Source organism: Mustela nigripes, chromosome 8 (assembly GCF_022355385.1).
Source record: "Mustela nigripes isolate SB6536 chromosome 8, MUSNIG.SB6536, whole genome shotgun sequence".
Classification (NCBI taxonomy): domain Eukaryota; kingdom Metazoa; phylum Chordata; class Mammalia; order Carnivora; family Mustelidae; genus Mustela; species Mustela nigripes.
In genome coordinates this window covers 26,754,333-26,773,609 of record NC_081564.1, presented here as the reverse complement: position 1 = coordinate 26,773,609, position 19,277 = coordinate 26,754,333, and the positions used below count along the sequence as shown (strand labels likewise).

The 19,277-nt window shown below is 50.0% G+C and overlaps 1 protein-coding gene across 2 annotated transcripts in view; it reads right to left on the bottom strand.

The window, feature by feature from the left end:
- Nucleotides 1-2,560: 2,560 nt before the first annotated feature.
- The window catches only part of SPECC1L (sperm antigen with calponin homology and coiled-coil domains 1 like), a 138,989-nt gene continuing 122,272 nt past the window's right edge, over nt 2,561-19,277 (bottom strand). For both annotated transcript variants that reach the window (XM_059408944.1, XM_059408942.1), the window contains 3 exons: nt 8,098-8,214; nt 6,994-7,053; nt 2,561-5,247 (listed from right to left, as the gene is read on the bottom strand). In XM_059408944.1, the coding sequence (XP_059264927.1) occupies nt 5,158-5,247; nt 6,994-7,053; nt 8,098-8,214 (267 nt within the window). In that variant the 3' untranslated portion in view covers nt 2,561-5,157. The remainder of the gene's footprint in view (nt 5,248-6,993; nt 7,054-8,097; nt 8,215-19,277) is intronic.

Genomic DNA, 19,277 nt, shown 5'->3' with positions numbered 1-19,277 from the left:
GCCCTGATCCTCCAGCCCCGTCCCCAGAAAGATGCTCCAGCCCACATCGGCTTCTAGGTGTCAGATAGTAACCCCACTAGGAGCTCTGTGCCTCTGAGCTGATCATGGCTCATCCATGCAGATGTGGGAACTGAGGTCCTGACAGGACTGGGACCTCATCCTGGGCTACAGGGTGGACAGGGACCATGTGCATGCCGGAGCTTGTCACTCACTACCCTAACAATGGCTCTAAGCCAGGAGCCCAGGCACTGGCATGCAGCAGCTCCCAGAACATCAAACCAGCTGCCTTCTCCCCACCTTCCCTGACCCTTATCCCCATGCCCTGCTAGGAACTTCCCTACCCCACTTCTAGAAGAGTAGGGTGTTTGGTAGTAGGGATCAGGAGGGGCCTCTTTGTGGGGGGTCATCATATTGCAGAAGTGTGAAGAATCCTGGCCTGTCTCCAAGTTGGTGCCAGACCAGGGGGTGGAGGAAACCCTGGTATCCCAATTCCCACTTGGTGCAACCTGTTTCCTGCCCACTGGGTCCCAGTGACATGCCTGTCCTGTGCTCCACCCCAGCCCTCCTCCTAGGACTGTGATCCCTTTCTAAGAACCCTGGACTCACATACACTCCATAATGAGGCCATCCTCCAGGGACTCATGTGGCCTTTCCATGCTCTGGGTCTGGCTCGGATCTGGTGGCAGAGATGGCAGGCTGTGCCCGGTCACTCTCTGCCCCTCTGACCCACCCTCCCAGGCCCCCAGCTCCCAGCCCTACCTCCATACTCAGCCTGCTCTCCCACAATATGAGCCAGGCCCAGGGATTACAAAGCCGTCCTCCCAAGCCCCCACCCTGCCTCCTGCACAGATGCTCTAGCTGCAGCCCAGCAAAGCCCTGCCCTGGTAGGCTCAGAGCTCTTGCTTTCCCAACAGCCTTGGCCCTGACTACAATCCACTCCTCATCAGCCTGGTGCAGAGCCCAAGACCCCTTCTATCTGCCCTGCCTTCCATTTAAAGGACAAAACAACTCAGGTCAAACCAAGGGTGTTGGGAAGTGTAGCCATTTAAGAATAGGGCCAAAGAGTTGGCCACTGTGTCACCAGGGCATGGCTGCCTAAGGCCTAGGACCCCAGCCCTGCGAGGCTATGGACAGAAGGGTGTGAGATCCTTTCTGGATCTCTCCTTCTTGAGGAATTGGTTTTCTTGCTTCCACCCATCGAAGTCACCTCCTGCCCCCCGAGGTTCTAGAACCTACCTAAGTCAAGGTGGTAACAGTTCCCTCCCCAGACATGCTGTCCTGGGACAGGAAGCACAAGCATCAAGTCTAGGAGAGCGGCGCCCCTGGGCCCCACCATGTTATGAGCAGTTTAGGAAGTTGGGCTACAAAAGGACTCCCCTTAGTGGCCCTCAGTCTTCTCCGGAGGTAGCTAGCATGACAGGCAGGCAAGAGGGGATGTTTTGGGGATGGCAGATTCCATAACTGAGGGGCAGCAGCTAGGACAGCCCATTCTGACCCTCCTGCCCAGGGGTCCTGAGGGTGTTGACTGGTGTCCACTGCACACAAACCCCAACATGCTGGTCTCAGCAGCCTCTTGTTGTTCCCAGCAGAACGACCTCCTTATGCTTCAGCGAAGGGCAGGAGCTCCATGTCTGAGCGAGCGCCCCAGGTCCCACAGCTGGCGAGTGGGGAGAAGCTGGAGACACGCCCAGTCTCAGGGCAGTCTTTCTCCTGCCCAATCCTGTACTCCAAGGACTTGGGTGTGCTCTGGAAGCCGGGTCACGGTGGGCACCCACGGTTGTCAGCACTCACAGGCCACATCTCAACTCAGGCCATAGGAACTTCCCAGGTGTGAGCTCAGTTACTGGACAGAGGCCAGCCCTGAGAGGGAGTCTCAGGCCCAGGAAAGGCCCACTAGGTCACTTAGTGCGTAACGAAGTGGCCTCATAGTCCTTTCCACATGAGACACGTAGCATGGGTAATATGACAAACCCCAGTGTTATCCTGGGCTGCGCCCCGTAGATTCATAATCATTCCACACAAGATGCGCACGGAAAAAAGGCCTGACTGGTTTGCTTGCTCTGAGTGGTATAATTACTGATCTTTTTTCCTCTATAATTTTATATATTCTGAAAATGATCTCCCAAGAAGATGCACTGCTAGGGAGAAAAAAAAAAAAAAACAACCGCCCTCAAGGCAAACCCCCCCACCCCGCCCCAACCACTCTGTTCCCCACAACAGCATGTCTTGGCTACCGTTGGGAATGCCAGGCCTTCCGTTCTTGTAGGGTAACCTGGGCAGGGCTTCTAGGGTCTCAGTCCTGGGCATCTGGCCTGTAGTTCTGCTTTGCAGGCCACGGTGGGACCTGGAAGACACCAGCACTCCCACTCACTCCCTCAGGTCCCTCAACCACAACACTTCCCAGTCTGTGAACTGCAGGGGAGGGCCAGCCAGAGGGGATGGAGCCTGGGCTCAGGTGCCCTCCTGTTGCCACAGTCAGTCCCAGGGGGTGGCCAGGGTCCCGTTCACACCATGTCAGAGGAGCAGCTGGAAGCGTAGAGTTAGAAAAGTCCGAGCCTGATGTGTTTCAGTAATTTTAATACATTCAAGAATATTTAATAGAACAAAATAAAAAAGTACTGTCAGTCAGCAGAAGCCTGTGGTTGAGAGATACAGAAATGGAACTGGCCCTTTTGCAGTAAAGCTTGTGCTTAAAGGGAAAAGAGACAAAATGACTTCCTGGGGGCTTCATGTCAAGTGCCACTGGACTAAAAGCACCTCAGAGTAGCACTTTTAGGTATATATGACTATTTAGATTATCCCATAAAGCCAACAGTGTTAAAAGGATCCTATTAGAAAAAGAAGTCATGCTTCTAGAATTTTCTCGTCTGTGGAGCCACACACAAATGTAGGTGGCCTGGCTGGGTACCCTGGCACAGCCTCTTGTCAGGAAGGCAGAGATGGGCCCTTAAACAGGCTGGGCCCAGTCCTGGCACTTCCTGCGGCCACCCTCTCCCTGTCACCGACCCCAATGGCGGCCTTGGGGGCACAGCCCCAGGTCCCCCAGCATGAGCTGCCAGGGCTGGGTCACTTGGCTAGGAAGGAACAGATGTGTGAACTGCAGCCCAGGAAAGTCTTCTCCTTCATAGGACAAAAAAGCACCCCCCAATAATAATAAATAAACAAAAACATGGCTGCAGTCAGACACTGGGTCTAGACAGGAGCACAGGCTTCCACGAAGGCAAATGAGAGCAAAAGTGGGACTTGGGAAGACCGAGTGGAGAGACATTTAAAAAACGATAATTCTCACCTAACAGTCCCTCATCTGAGAGCAGAGAGCAACTGTCAACAGAGCAACAGAAGCCAGAACGGAACCTGACCAGGGAGGATGGGGACAGGTATCCGCCAGGGTCTTCTGGTGCGCCCTGGGGCTGGGTTCTGCTCACTGAGTCTCTCCTTCCTTAGCCGAAAATAGGCATTTCACAAAAAGCCTCCAGTCGGGACAGCAGCCAGAGCTGCCAGGTTGGGACATCTGGGCAGGGTTGATGGGCACTTATCAGCCAGCTGGTGACTGTGGGCCAGCAGGCCATAAACAAACACACACACACACACAGCCCATTTCACAATAACCACATTCCTTCCTAGGCTACAGACACCTCAAACTCCTACTCTAGAACATGATGCTTGAACACAGAACCCTTGGGCCCACATGCTGGCTGGGCAGCCTTCTTCACATCCTATGGCTGAGGCAGCGATGGTGCTTCCACCAGTGGCAACTCTTCCTCGTGCTACTTTGTAAGTGCCAAACACAGTTGTATTCTAGAAGCAACAGGTCTCGACGCTGTTCAAACCAACAGCTACTGTGTTAGGCGCACATGAGATGTGGGATCCCTGTTCCCAAGAAGGGCTGAGTCCCAGCCTGAGAGTCATCTCAACAGAACCCCTCATAATAAGGCTTCAGTTCCACCACACAGAAGGGGTACAGGTGCAGCTGCCTGTCACTTGGAACCTGGAGGGTGGCATGGCAAAGGACCAACTCCATCACAGGGATGCAGGCCACCAGCCCTGATGCTATCCGCTGTGGCTGTAGTCATGGTGGCCTCCAAGACCCTCTATCTGGTGTACCCGTGCAAGGAGACTTAAGGCACTTCCTTAAATTCTTGCCCAGGAGGATTTTATCTGAGTGACTCAGTGACTTTAAATTACCCTGCAGGGCTCTCTCCAGGTGTTTGGCTTTTTCTCCTGCTACTTCTGACTTCATTTCTGGCTTTCACCATGCTAATGTCCAGATTTCATGTTTCATCTCTATCTTTACTAGAACAATTTAACTTTGGTACTAAGAGATCAGGAGCTATATTCCCCCAATATTGCTCATAAGAAAAAAAAATTTTTTTAAACTAGAACTCCTTTTAACCAATTCTTTTGTACAGAAACCTAAAGACAGACCTGGGTTTCCAAGCCCCTTCCATGCTGAAGGACAGGTTGGCAGTGCCGAGGACAGGGGCCACCTCCACTCGAAGGGCGCCCAGCCACAAAACCAGCCCTTCAGCAGTGACGGGCGCCACCAGCTGGGAACTCGAGTCACAATTCACTGTTAGCTCAAGCTGCAGACACCTAAATCACGCAGGCCACATCAGCCCCACCACACGGAAGCAGTGGCTGCCCTATAGCCATGGTGATGTACTCCATGGCCCTCCACGTCCAGGGCTGCAGCCTACTCCCCAGCACCTCTGCCGGGCGCCGAGTCCCCTGCCGGGTTCTCATGGGTGACAGAAGCCGCATTGGTGAGCAGTCGAGAAGAGCTGTGGCGAAAGCTTTCACTAACCCCCGGTGAGCTGCCCACTGAGTTTCACCCACTTTCCCAGGTTTAGCTGTGCAGGAGCTGGTTTGCACACCCCACAGCACTAATGCAGTTCAATATTCTCTTCAGAAAAAAACTGGCAGCAAACAGCGTGTGTGACATGCGTGGAGCCCAGGCCAACCTTGGGCCGGACAGGTCATGTGTGCAGAGCCGGCTGCAAGCCGGGGGCCAGATAGGACTGAGTTCTCCTGACTCAGAGGCCCCGGCTGAAGGCTCACACGCTGCGGGGCAGCTCAGAGAGTCACTGAAAGCTTTACGGGGTGCGTAGCTAATGGCATTGGTGTCACTTGGTAACGGGAAGAGTCCTTCAGAGGTGCTCAGGTTTCGAAGTACTTGTAGATTGCTGTCACGTAGAGCATCACACTCTGCCAATCAGGCCGCTCAGTCCGCACCATTTCATTAATGTCCTAGTGGAGAAGGAAGAAACGTCGTTATAATCCCGGTCACTTCTGGGCCCGTTCCGACAGGCTCCCTGGCAGCTACACCGGCTGCACAGGGCAGGGCCTCTGACTTTGGGCCAAGCCAGATCACACCTCCCAAAGGCCTTGGCAAAATGCCTGCTCCATTGCTGCCAAGTGTGCCTGGAAGCTTCAGCATTATCCCTGAGCTGCCTCTCTGTGCCTAAGCCCCACCCCAGAGCCCCACATAGGAGAGCCCCTGCTCCCGGCCATGGCCCTCCGAGGCTTGTTATCATCTTCTCTGGGGCCTTCAACCCTGTCTGCCTCCTTTCTTAAACCCCTCCAGGTGGTCGCTTCTGAGCGCCTTTCTCAACCCAGTCTCTGTCCCAGGAGAGTCTCTGGGCACCCAGGGCTCCCAGAACTCAACTTTCCCATGCCCTTCACCATGGCAACCATCTGAAATCATCAAAAACACTGTTTTCTGATTGTATTCTGCAGAATACCAGTCGTGTGAGATACCAGCTGATGAAAACGAATGTGGGAAAAGCCAGGACTCAGATATAGAATTTGGAGGCCCCCAAAAGAGACCCACTGTTGCTGAAGAACATCCCCGTGACTTTCCAGGGGGAAGTCTGCTCTGGGAGGTTCTGGGGTGCTGCTCTGGGAGGTTCTGAGTTGAGGCCATGGACAGCAGGTTGGAATAGGCCACCCAATTATGACTTGGTATAGAAAAAGAAAAACATGTTTGTTCAAAATAAAGATTTTTGGGGGTCGGGGGGAATGGCCCACTTTAATATGTTGGAACTTCCCACATGATGTAAAATACCCACATAACAGAAAACATTTCAATAATGGTAACTTCTCTTTCTCTGTACAACTGAATAGAGACCACCCTAAATAAGCTTATTTCTTCAAGTCCGAAGATAGACTTCTGGACCTTTACATGAACACTCCTGTGGGGTAAATACGAATGTAAACACTTCTTCAAAGCCATCCAGCTGTTACCAGTCAGGCTGAGAGGTGCCCTTGGGGCAGTGACCTGGCCTCATGGGGCTCTTACTGCGGAACTCCCCAAGTTGCGCGCTGGCCACCGTGTGCCCCTGCATGACCAATACCACGGCACCAAGTTTATATAACCTCAGTGTCACTGGGTGTGGAAGGACTGGCTCTGTATCTGGACCCAGTACCTTCTTCAGAAAGTCAGACATGGTGACAGGGTGAGAGCTCTGACAGAAGCACGTCGGTTGTGAGCTACTGTGGGTGCTGGGCAGTGGCATGACGACCCTGAAACTTGAGGGTTTTCTACAGCTCATGTCTCACACCTGAGTGGTGTCTGCCACGGTCCCTGTGAAGCACGGGAGTGCCTGCTCGGCCTCTAAAGCCTCCTTCTTTGACAAAAGGCAGACAGACCTGGAGGAATGTGCCTCTGACAGTGACTGGTTACAAACTTGTTAGCATTTTTTTCTTCTGGACTCTAAGGAAGTCAAAACTGCTGGGGCTGTAGGCAAGATGACTCTATCCAACTTAGGGTGCTTCCTTTGGACACTTCATGTGAGGCATAAAGCGCCCATGGGACAGAGGTGAAAGCCCAGCTTGTACCTTTCTAACGAGACATGCATTTTGCTGGCAAAGGCCTCGGTGGACCCCCATCTTCACCCACTAGCCCCTTGATCATCAGGCCACCACACCACCTAGGATCTCCCTTAATGAGAAGGAAACTCTTCTTAACAAAGAGGGACCCTGCCAGTGACTCACCAGTGTGGATTTGATGCCAACGCTTTCAGCTGCCTGGAAGGCCAGTGTGAAGTTCCTTCGCTGTAAAACAAACTGCGTGACTAGAGTGGACAAGCAAGGCCAGGAGGAAGGGGACCTGCACTACTCATGCTGCTGGGGAAGATGGACAGCCACCTCCATGTGGTACCAGAATGAACCTACACTGGACCCTTGGAGCGCCCACTGAACCTGACTGCCCCTCCGCAGGCCCCCCCGCTCCTCTTGGAACCAGCCATGGAGCAATCTCCACACACTCGTTCTTTTCTCACTGTGCAAAAAGGCCACTTTTGACACATCAGTCCTGAGGCGCCTGGACCTGGACCCAAAAGCTCATCAGAAACAACCGTCAAGGGCACCTGGGTGGCTCAGTGGGTTAAGCCACTGCCTTCGGCTCAGGTCATGATCTCAGGGTCCTGGGATCGAGTCCCGCATCGGGCACTCTGCTCAGCAGGGAGCCTGCTTCCTCCTCTCTCTCTCTCTCTCTCTGCCTGCCTCTATGCCTACTTGTGACCTCTCTCTATCAAATAAATAAATAAATAAAATCTTTAAAAAAAAAAAAAAAGAAAAAAGAAACACCCATCAAGTGAGCTTCCTCCCTGGGGGGAATCTTCAAGTGTTATCTGAGGGGATGAGGGTACCAGAGGAGGGCTCAGGCCTGGGGCCTCTCCTCATGTCCCTCTGGGCAGGGGCTGGCCCTGACCCGGTCCCTGAGCAAGCTCCCTAAGTGGGATGACTGAACTACACAGGCTAGCAGGAGACTGCCCCAGCATGGGAAGCACTGCCCAAACCACTCATGCCCTGAGTTGCTCTCAAGAGTAAAGCCTTCGATCCTAAATGTCATCACCCAGGAAGGCTGACTCCTCCCACTAGGAATGTTGTCCTTGGGGAATGCTGAACCCACCAAATGTCCCACACAAGGTAGGTCAGGGACTGGCTAGCTCAGCACAAATAACTCAATCCCAGAATAAGACTAAGCTGGGAGGGGGCCGCTGTGAGGCAGTGTTGTGGCAGGGGCCCTACAGCTGGGAAGCTCTGCCTCTCCTGTGTGGTAAGGATGCCAGGAGCTGGGCTGTTTCATCAGCCTACCTTATCCTGGCTGTTCAGCTCTTGATACGGAATGTGGGCCGGAAGGTACGTATGCAGGAGAGCGCAGAAGGCCAGCCCGTCATTCCAGCTGCTGCTGAAGTTCGTAATGTCAATATTCTGAAGGAAAAGAAAAATACATGTAAGTAACAAACCCTGTGATCTTTTCAGGAGCGTGTCATGGAGGGGGAAGGCAGCCTCAGATGCCACATGGCTTCCAAACCCCAGGCAGGGAGAGCTTCTGGAGAAGGCACAGTGTGTTACAGGTCATGTCTGAAGACCGGCAGAGGTCAGGGACCGGCCTTTTCAGAAGGTGCCCATCCCATCCTGCCCACCGCCTACAGGTCACCACCCCCCTGGCCGCACACATCGGGGTCACTGCCCCCTCGTGTGAAGAGCTTTGGGCGCAGGGAGCTGGTTGGCAGCTCTGCAGCCTTGCCGGCCTTGGGGAGCAAAAGTGCTATGTTAAGAAGTTAGGATTCATTCTGACCTCACCTCTGAGGGCTCTAGGCACAGATTTACTATCTATTAAAACCTCTGTGTTCTGAGGACATCAACAGCTGCCTTCTTGCCTTAGGAGGCACTGGGAGCCGACTGATGCTGGGGATGTGTGCTTCCCCACAGAGCTTCTCCACGGATCACCTTGGTTTTCTTTGAAGAGGTGCCTCTTTCCACATTCATAGTAAATTATTTGCAACTATAAAAATAACCTATTCAGAATAGCTGACTATATGATAACACCCTTTGGGTGATCTGTAGACTTTACCCTTATTTGCAAGAATCCTTTTGAAGTTGAAACTCTACAGTTAAATTTTGGAAATTCACACACTTTATGTCAATGCCACAGACCCAAAAAGAGAATACTTCCCAAATGCCTCTTGTTTGAGGCCCCACTGTTTCTTTCACGCAGACTTCAACTGCACCAAAGGTGAGCTCCTAGAGGACTGGGAAGCCCAGACTTTATTAGTGAAGGCAAACACCCCACTCCTGGATACAGGTTGCCACTCCTCCCAGGGACAAGTGACCATAGCGACAAGAATACTATGTGTATGTGTACAGGGTTTTACAAACTCTGCCATACTTCACCCCAGGTTTACAAACTGTTAGGTCCTCACACCAAGTAGGGGACCTGGGGCTCATGGACGAGGGGCAGGTGGGGAGGATAGGACTAGGCTGGGCAAGTGGCCCTTCCAGGAAGACACACAGCTCGCGGTCAGTCCCCTTAGAAAAGCAGCCAAGTAGCGTGGAAGAGCACGGGGCTGAACTTTTCATCAGCCTCATCACTGAAACGATTTTTCTGGCCCTGGCTCTAGACACCCAGAATGCTGCCCTCTGGGTGTGTGTGTGTTGGCGGGGGAGGGGTTTCTACTCAGCGCAAGCCTTCGAAAAGGCAGCAGCTCTGTGGGCCATCATTCCAGGGGTCATTTCCCCTCGGTAACCTGATTATCTGGGGCAGCTAGTCACACCAATCTGGCATGAAAGCATTGTTCATAAACTGTGGTGAGAAAAAGTAGCAGATTAAAGCACAAAAGAATGCAAACCTGCCAAGAGTCATAGGGAAGGTCTCCGCAAGCTTTCAGGGCCATCTGACTAGGCCTCCGTAAGTGAGCCCACCAACCCCTCCCCAGCCACCGGGGCCTGGTAGGTCCTCTCTGCCTCCAGGCAGCAGGCCTCACGCTTCTGGCCATGACACAGCCCAAACAAGCATTCCTGTCCTAATCTTGACAGGTCCCCGCTCCAGGGAACAAGGACAGCCCCCGCCTCCCATGAGGGCACTGTGCACCCAGCAGTGTCCGATGGTAACTGCTGATTGCTGCCCCAGCAAAGGGGCCTCTTTCATCTCGTCTGAATCTCAGGAAGCAGCCAGCCAGGGGCGCCAGTGCCACCTGGGAGGAAACGAATCAGGGAAGGGAAGTGACCTGTCCAAGGTGCTGGGCTGGCAGCAGGGAGGACAGGGTGTCATTCTAATTCCATCGTCACCTAGAAGCAGTTTCAGGTAAGGAGGCTGGGACTCAAGAAGGCCCAGGTTCCAGAGCTGACCTGGGGGATTATTCAAACTCAGGCCCATCCAAAGCCGGTCCACACTCCTCCTAGGAACCCGACCAGACCTCATGACAAGTGCCTGATCAAAGAGCCCAGGGCACCTCATATCATCGCCTGAACAACAGGGCAAGTAGCCTCTTACAGACGAGTCCGAGCCCTGTGGGAGGTCAACGGCAACATGTGGACGCCGAGGACTCCCAACCCTTGCCCCCAGAGGCCACATTCATTTCTGGAGGAAAACAAATCTCCACTTCCTGCCGCCACAGCCCCCTCTCCAGCTCCCTGAAAGGCAGGCGTCTGGCAGAGCCGCCTACGTGCCTGGCCTCCCCACGCCACAGGGCAGAGGCTCCTGCAGCAGAGGAAATGGCTGCGCCCCAGCTCCCCAGCTGTGGGAACCCCAGCCTTCCCCAGCTTCCTCAACACAAACCCAACCTCAAGCCTGGAACCTCCAGGCAGAGCAGCGGCTTCATTTACAAAACATGCCAAAGAAATTTAAACAATGAGGAAACAATGGCCTCTTGAGATCCAGGGTAGGGGGAGTTAACTTTGAAGTACCTGACAACCAAACTTCCAAATCAAAACAAAGTCCAGGCCCAGGCAGGCTGGCAGGTGTCTCCGCCTCCGCCAGCTGGCAGGGGCCAGGCTGGGCACTGTACCCTGCAGAGGACAGTGAGGAACTACACACCAAATCCAAGTGAGACCTCTGAGTGTTCTGACCCCTGTCCCTCTACCTCTTCACCCCTCCAGAGAGACCCGGCAGGGAAAATGAGGCCAGGGCTTCAAGGGAAGTAAAGAAAAGCCTAAAATCTGAGATAGCAGGCCCCAGGCAAGGCTGCCACCACCCCACATCACCACAGCAGCGCTGGGCTGGGGCCTTCTGCTCCCCCATCTCACCACTTTGATCAGGGCTAAAAAATCAAATTACTGGGAAATAACGCAGATCGAACAGAGAGAAGTCTATATAAACAACAAAGCCAGTTCTCTGAGGCTGAAAAGGGTACAAGAAAATTCAGATGAAAGATGAAAACTCCCCCGGCTTCCTCTCTGGAGCTCTTGATTCCACGGCTATCAATTTAGGTTTAAGAGGCCACCTCATCACGAAGTTCAATTACCTGTAATGGTCCTATGACATACACTTTTTTGACATGTTTACTTACTTCACAAAGGTTGTCTAGAAATGGACTATTTTTAAAAAGTGGCATTTTTCTGTGCCTAAGGTAAAACCCTTGACTGTAAAGCGTGAGTGCACTCTATCTGGGCAGATGGGCCCAGTGACATTTTGTAGATCAGTGCAGGGGCTGCAGAGGGTCAAGGGCCTTCCACCCACACAGGTCCTGACCCCTACATGCACGGCTGCTTCAGCAGGCCAGCCGATACCTTTAAAATAAACTATTCTTAAAGCCCAAAAAACGATGTTTTGAGGGGAATATGCACACTAACGGAAGGACTTTCTATTGCTCATTATTCACAGTCAATGGTGCCAAGATCTCTAAGGGAACAGTTTTCTTTTTAAAATAGGGACAATGGAACATACTCGTAATTATAATACAAGTTTCTTTTTCTTTCTTTTTTTTAAAAAATTTTATTTATTTGACAGAGAGAGACACAGCAAGCGAGGGAACAGCAGCAGGGGGAGTGGGACAAAGAGAAGCAGAAGAGAAAAAGCAGACTTTCGAGCATGGAGCATGATGCAGGGCTCGATCCCAGAGCCCTGGGATCATGACCTGAGCGGAAGGCAGACGTCTAACGACCAAGCCACCCAGGCGCCCCTATAATACAAGTTTCTAATTAATAAATTCAGATTTTGCATTTGGTTCTCAGGTCAACTCGGGACTTTTCTACTCTTCCAGATAAGTCTATCTTTGGATTAGGTGGACAAAAATGAGAGGATTATGATATGTGTCAGAACAAAAGTTCAAGAAAGCATTCAGCACAGACTCAAATGAGGCACTCTGTCGCATTTTCTCCTACAGGCTTACGTCCTCCCATCCAATAAACGTCCACTAAGAGATCTGACTGGGCAGATGGACGTAGCCTGCTTTAGAAGCTCATCTGCTGTTCTTTTCACTATCATAAAAACTCAGACCTAGACTCGTAAAATCGCCTAACACCTCACACCCCTCCACAGGATCAGCTGGGTGTTTCCCACTCGCTCCTTCTGGAGCTGGGCCAGATGCCCTCACCTGCTCTAAAGACTATGATAGGAGGTTGTCCTCTGCCTGTGGGCTTCAGGTGGCCCCACTTTGGTGTGCCCTTGTATGCACTGAGAGTTGAGGGGTGGGGTAAGAGAGTGAAAGTTACACAAATCTCCACAGAGAAAGATAAAAAATGTTATAAAACATCTTAAAAATGTTTTAATCTGTCTGAAGTTTAATTAAGGGCCATAAAATACACTCCCAAATACCACATGTTCTTTAAATAGTTATTAAGGTTCTGATCTATTTAAGGAAATGCCACTTTTATGAGCACAGGGCAAGAAGCCAAACACCATGATTCATCTCTCTGTTCACACCGATTTCCTTAGACCTGTCTCAACTGTTGACAGTGGTGTCATAGACCCAGACACAGGCAGAAAGGCAGGGTCCTTCCCATGACTGAAGATATTGGGGATGCCACCTGCTGGGTGTCACAGCGCAGCCTTCAGGAGGTACAACTGGATTACAAACAAAACCCCTACCCAACTGCTTCAGCTCCAGGCCAGGGGGCAAGGTCTGGAGGGAAATCTGGGAGAAGCAGATAGGGGTATCCTTTTCTCTGTGGTATGGCAGGGGGATGTGATGTCTAAAAGAGAGGTAAAAAACATCAACAGACAGTATTTACCCCTGCTCGTAGTACTAAACACAGAAGGCCCCAGAAGACCCTGGAAGTTAACAAGCAAAAACCTGCTTGGAGTCAGGGCTGCCACGGTGTAAGTGTCAGGCCCAGTCTGGCTGCAGATCTTAGGGTGCTGCCCTGGGGACTTTTGTGCCATCTCCCTTATGAAGTTTAGCCAAGCTCTGCTCCAGGTCAGGGAAGAAGAGAGGAGGGGAGAAAAGAGGAGGGCAGGCTTGCTTGTCCTTGTCCACGAGGCTTGCTCATCATGAAGTCCAGGTGTTGGGACTACATGGTAAAGCAGGGATAAGGAAGGAAGGCAGGGCAGACAGCCCAGGCTGAGCCAGCGATCTTGAACACAGGGCCCTGCATCTTGTGCCCCTTGTTGGGGAGGGGGTTCCAACAAAGACCTTCAATCTTCACTGTGCATCAGAATCACCTGCAAGGCCTTTTCAAGGTAACATGCTCAGCTCTACCCTAGAGAAGGCTGACCCAGCTGCCCAGACACCGATTTTCTTTGAAGGTCTCCAGATGACCCAAGTCTGGACTGATTTAAAGACTGCCAGTGGGTGGAAGTGCAGTGGATGGGAACATTTAAAAGGTCAAATCCGGGAGTTCATGATGATGCTCACAGAAGCACACCCAGCCCAGCTTGGAAACCACTCATGATCCTGAGTGCTGGGAAATCAAGGGAGAGGATCAAGCATAGGATGGAACTTTCCTGACCAAAATGGATGGCAAGGCAATTAAACAGCTGACCAAGGAGTCTGTGAGGAGGAATTCCAATGAAGCAGGAGTGACTGACAGAAATGGAATGGCATCACTTGGCAACAATGAGGATGAGGGGCCGGTGCCATCTCAGAGAAAGAGCCGGTCCTGCTTTGCTACCTGGAGAGACGGACACAACTCCACAGCTCAGGTGTTTCTGCCAAACACTAGAACTGGAATCAGACCTAACCTCAAGTTCTATTTTCTAGCTTATACCAGGGGGAACACCACAGGGAGGTAGTCAGCAAAACCTAAAATATAGAAGTTCTGTTAAGATATGTGATCCAGGGCACCTGGGTGGCTCAGTTGGTTGAGTAGCTGCCTTCGGCTCAGGTCATGATCCCGGACTTCCAGGATCGAGCCCCGCATTGGGCTCCCAGCTCCTTGGGGAGTCTGCTTCTCCCTCTGACCTTCTCCTCTCTCATGCTCTCTCTCTCATTCTCTCTCAAATAAATAAATAAAATCTTAAAAAAAAAAATGTGATCCAGTCCCTTCAAGAACACAAACTGAAAAGGGGGAAAAGAAGGGGGAAATTTAAGATTAAAATTGACTAAAAGAAGTATATTATCCAAATGCAAAGTCTGAGCCTTATCTGGATCTTAATTCTAGCAAACCAACTATAAAACCATGTTTCAATCGGGAAGTTTAAACTAAATGCAAGATGACATTAAAGGGCTGGGAGTTGTTCTGGAAGCCTCCAGGTGGGGAGAACTCGAGGACCATATGCAATGACTTGTGCCCAGGGAATGTGTATGCAGGGTCGCTTTACCACTCTCATTACTTTAGTGGGTATCTGAAAATTTCCATAAAAAACCAAGGTACAACAACCCTAAGGAAAGACAAACCACCCAACTGCCCAAATGCAAAATGGGTAAAGAATCTAAACAGACATTTTTACAAAGATGCCAGATGGATGGCCAACAGCATACAAGAAGATACTCAACTCCATCAGTCAGTAAGAAATATAAATCAAAACCACGAAGAGCTACCACTTCATATCCAACAGGATGCCTATTATTTCACAAAATGGAGTGATAAGTGCTGGTCAGGATGTAAAGAAATGAGGATTATATAGTGCTGGTGGGAATGCAAAATATTGTGGCCGCTACGGCAGGCCCTCGGTGAGTCACACAGAGAACTGCTGGGTGACCTGGCACTTTCACTTGGGGCACACACCTCAAAGAAGTGCACACTGGTGCTCAAACTAATCCCTGTACAGGAATGTCCACAGCAGCATTACTCCCAACAGCCAAAACGTGGAACCAACCAAGCAACAAATGTCCATTTGAAAAAAATAGATAAACACGATTATGTATGTCCACAAGATGCCATCTTTTTGAGTCCACAGAAAAGAAAATGAAGTACTGACACATGTTACTATGTGGATAAATCTTCAAACACTCTCCTGGGTGAAAGCTAGACACACAGGCCACATGTTGTATGACATCACTTATATGCAGTATCCAAACTGGTGAGAGTCAGAGACAGAAAGCAGGTGAGTGGTCACCAGGGGCTGGGCATACGGAGTGACTGCTAACGGGTATGGGGGTTTCCCTTTGGGTGAGGAAAAGTTCTGGAACCAGACAGTGGTGATGGCTGTATAATACTGTGAATGTATTTCATGTCCCTGCCCTGTGGACTTAAAAATGGCTGGAATGGTAAAATTTTAGGGTATGTCTATTTTACCACAGTAAAAAAACAAAAAACCCCAACAAACTGGCAGAAGTTCTGTAGTAGTTCATGCTGAGTAGATCTCATAAGCGGCTAAGTTATCCTAGAGTGTTCACTGAACAATTATGTTGCTCCTAGAGTGTTCACTGAACAATTATGTTGCTTAAATGTAATGATTCAAGAGTGGGTTTTATGGGAATTTTTATGGTCTTACTTTAAAAAAAAAAAAAAATTCTCAGGCGCCTGGGTGGCTCAGTGGGTTAAAGCCTCTGCCTTTGGCTCAGGTCATGAACCCAGGGTCCTGGGATCGAGCCCCGCATCAGGCTTTCTGCTCAATAGGGAGCCTGCTTCGCCCCCCCACCCCCCGCCTGTCTCTCTGCCTACTTGTGATCTCAAATAAATAAATAAAATCTTTTAAAAAAAATTCTTAAAAACAAGTAGTTGAATGTAGGAGGCAGGTTATCAAGCTGCTCCCTTTACCTCCGGGATAAACCAAGCCAACTACAGCATCTAAGAAGGAACCTGATCATTTTCTATGCATGGCTGCTTCAAAGTCCAGAGAGGGAAGCTGCCAGGGTTCTCTAGGGGAGGTAGCCAGTTTAGCCACAAAGATGCCGCCCAAAGTAGTAAGCACACTTCTAGCATAAGCTCCAACTGTGCTGAAACGTCACGAAACAAAACCTAAAGTACAATAATAACATTTTGAGTTTAATGTGCTATAAACTGTTTCAGTCAAATGACCCTATTTTGGGGGAACAATTCAGAATAAGCCAATGTCACCCAAAAGATGGGATTAGCATCCCTGCATTTCCCATAAATCCCTCCAAAGGGAGACTTTTCACAGGAACCAGGATGCCTGCTTTTTGAAAATTCAGGAAAACTGCCACCAGGAAGGGACAGCAGGCAAGAGCTGCTGGCTAGGTCATAGGTGATTCATGAGCCCTGGGCATGCTGTGAGGAGTCTTATGAGCAGCTTAGGAATTAGTTCTGCCTTTTCTAGATTTGTTTAGCTTTGGCAGGGGTTATTACTCACTAAAATGCAATTTGAACTCAAGGAGACATTCACAGTAATCCTCCAGCAACATTTACCATGGTGTGTGCTCTGGGGAAGGGCTTGGCAGAGGAGGAAGAAAGAAGCTATGTCTCCCCATCCTAACCCCCAAAGGTTTCCCTGAGAATTTATGTGTCTGAGGGCAAGAAAATAAGGCATTCCAAAATATCCTTGGGATGGTCTCCTTTAGTTTATCCTTAAGACAAATGCCACCAGTTTCGTACTCAGGCTCTGAAACAGACGGATGCAGGGTAATCTGGGTGCTTGTGGACCAATGTAAGAAGCCAGGGCTCACACAAAAACCCTGTTCAAACGCCTTCTCTGAGAAAAGGTGACAGAAATAAGCTCTTTGGCTTGCAAGGCTGACTCCTTCTCCATTTAAGCCTTAGGAAATTTTTTACACCGATGTGAAAGCCACTGCTCTGGAAAAGCAGGGCAGTGCGACAGAGGTTATCATGGGTTTTAGAGTCCGGTGGACTAGGCTGTGAATGTTGGGGCGAGTCCCTAGTAGCTCTAAGACAGTAAGGCCAATTTACCTCGGAGGACTCTCCATTCTCTCATATGCAAAATGGGAAAGATAACCCAATTACGTAGATTTACTAAGACAGAGTCTGTGAGGTACAGGGAACAGCTCTTCAGCTGGAGCTTGACATTATCAGGCCCCCCTCCCACCTTCCCCAAGATGGTGGTGATTCCACCTTCCAGAGCACAAATAAGCATGAGACAGGAGACTGCTGTCCCTGCCCCAGGAGAGGCCCTGGAGTACCAGGAGACAGACATGCTGGTTCCAAGTCCCTCTCCTCTAGTGCACACCCTGGAATTTCGAGATACCTGCTGTCTGGGCCACAGATGAAGAAGGTCTGATGGCTCTGTGACAGTCATACGGACTTCTGTCACATGTCTCCCCTGTACCTACTACAACGAACAGCACTTATATGACTTCGTTTCCCCTCTCGGATGTGTTCCTGCCAAGCACTGACCTGGAAAACCTAGCACACTCTTCAGGCACTTCACAAAGGTTTGCTGAATGACTGCTGGGATTACATGCTCATTTAAGAAAACTCTGAGAGAATGTAGAGAAATTTAGGGAAAAAGGTCCAGAGGATCTGAAAGTTTCAGTATGGAGATAGGTCTTAAAAAAAAAAAAATGCTTCAGCTTCTAAAAGTGAGGGCTGCTAAAAGATTATACTTACAAAGTGCGAAGGATAGACACAAAGTATACCTAGACTCATCCAAATACCTTAAATTTTAAAAATGTAATTTATGAGCAAAAGGATAGGACCATACAGAGACCATAATACATTATCCCATGCAGAGCAAAGATTTAGACCAGCACACTGGTGGCACGCCCCTAACCGTGAAGGTGCTCATTTGGATGCATCGTTATCTTCCTGGTACTCAAGTTTCAGGGGAGAATTACCTGCCCCTGAGAACACATACCCAGAGAGAACTCGAGCCCAGAAAGAGTACTGATCTTCCCTGGCATAGCACTTCCATTTCTGAAATCAAAGGGAATGTATCCAGTCTGACCCAGGACACCCCACTACAAGGCAGCCTGGATGTGAAATGCAGTGGTCTTTCAGTAGCTTGGGAAGGAAATGGTCTCGGGAAAGAGATGCTCAATGGAATGCTCACCTTCAGATGAACTCATCTTACTACTGAAGGCAGGAATTAACGTGTCCTTTTAAATCTTTCAGGGTATTTGTTTCCACACCTATAAGGTACCATTCTGGCAGAGGGAAAATGGTGAAACATCCAAAAACCAGGTATCACACCTGTGGAACCACCACCCTCTTATACCCCCACACTCAGTGGTTTATTTATTTTCCCATTAGTGTAGTAAATGTGAAGGGAAATGGTGAAACACTTTCCTCTGAACCAAATATAACCAGTTACCACCAGTGGGAGAACACGATGCTGTTGCAAGGGAGCAGAAGAGCCTGTATGCCATTGGGGTCCTATACATGGCACTTTACTCCTGACCCCATACTTTTCTGGTTTTGTTTTGCATGCAAGTTGGTCACAGGCACTTTTTGTGGTTTCTTGGCAAAAAAAAAAAAAACACATTAGGATGCAGCCAGACAGAGAGGGCTGAGGGTCAGAGGGTGGGATATGATGCAGAAGAAGTATAAAGGCCACTTAAAACTGGATTCCACATAGTGCAGTCATGAATGCTTATGATTACAAATCTGAGTCATTAAAAAGGTTAAATCGCGTGGGGGCTCCTGGGTGGCTCAGTGCGTTAAAGCCTCTGCCTTTGGCTCAGGTCATGATCCCAGGGTCCTGAGATTGAGCCCCACATCGGGCTCTCTGCTCAGCAGGGAGCCTGCTTTCTCCTCTCTCTGCCTGCTTCTCTGCCTACTTGTGATCTCCGTCTGTCAAATGAATAAATAAAATTAAAAAAAAAAAAAAAGGTTAAATCGTGCCCAGGAGAAGGCATCATTTTAAAAGGCATGGAATATGATTATGTTTCAGAAATAATTTCGAAAGTTCCTAGAGGGCAAAGGTCATGCTCTAGACCGCATCATATCCTTCCTTGTATTTGATGACCATTCTGGTTGTGCACAGGCACGTCATTGAAGAAGACACATGGATGGCAAACAAGCACACCGAAAGATGCTCCACGCCATTCATTCCCAGGTGACTGGAAAATGAAAACCATGCTGAGATAGCACCACATTATTAGAACGGCTGGAGGCCAACCACACGAAGTCCCCATGAGGATGTAAAGGAACTGGAATGCTCCTGCACTGCTGGTGCAGCCACTCTGGAAGACAGTCTGGCAGCTTCTTAAAAAGTAACACCTATACCTACCACATGAGCCAGCCAATCCACTTTT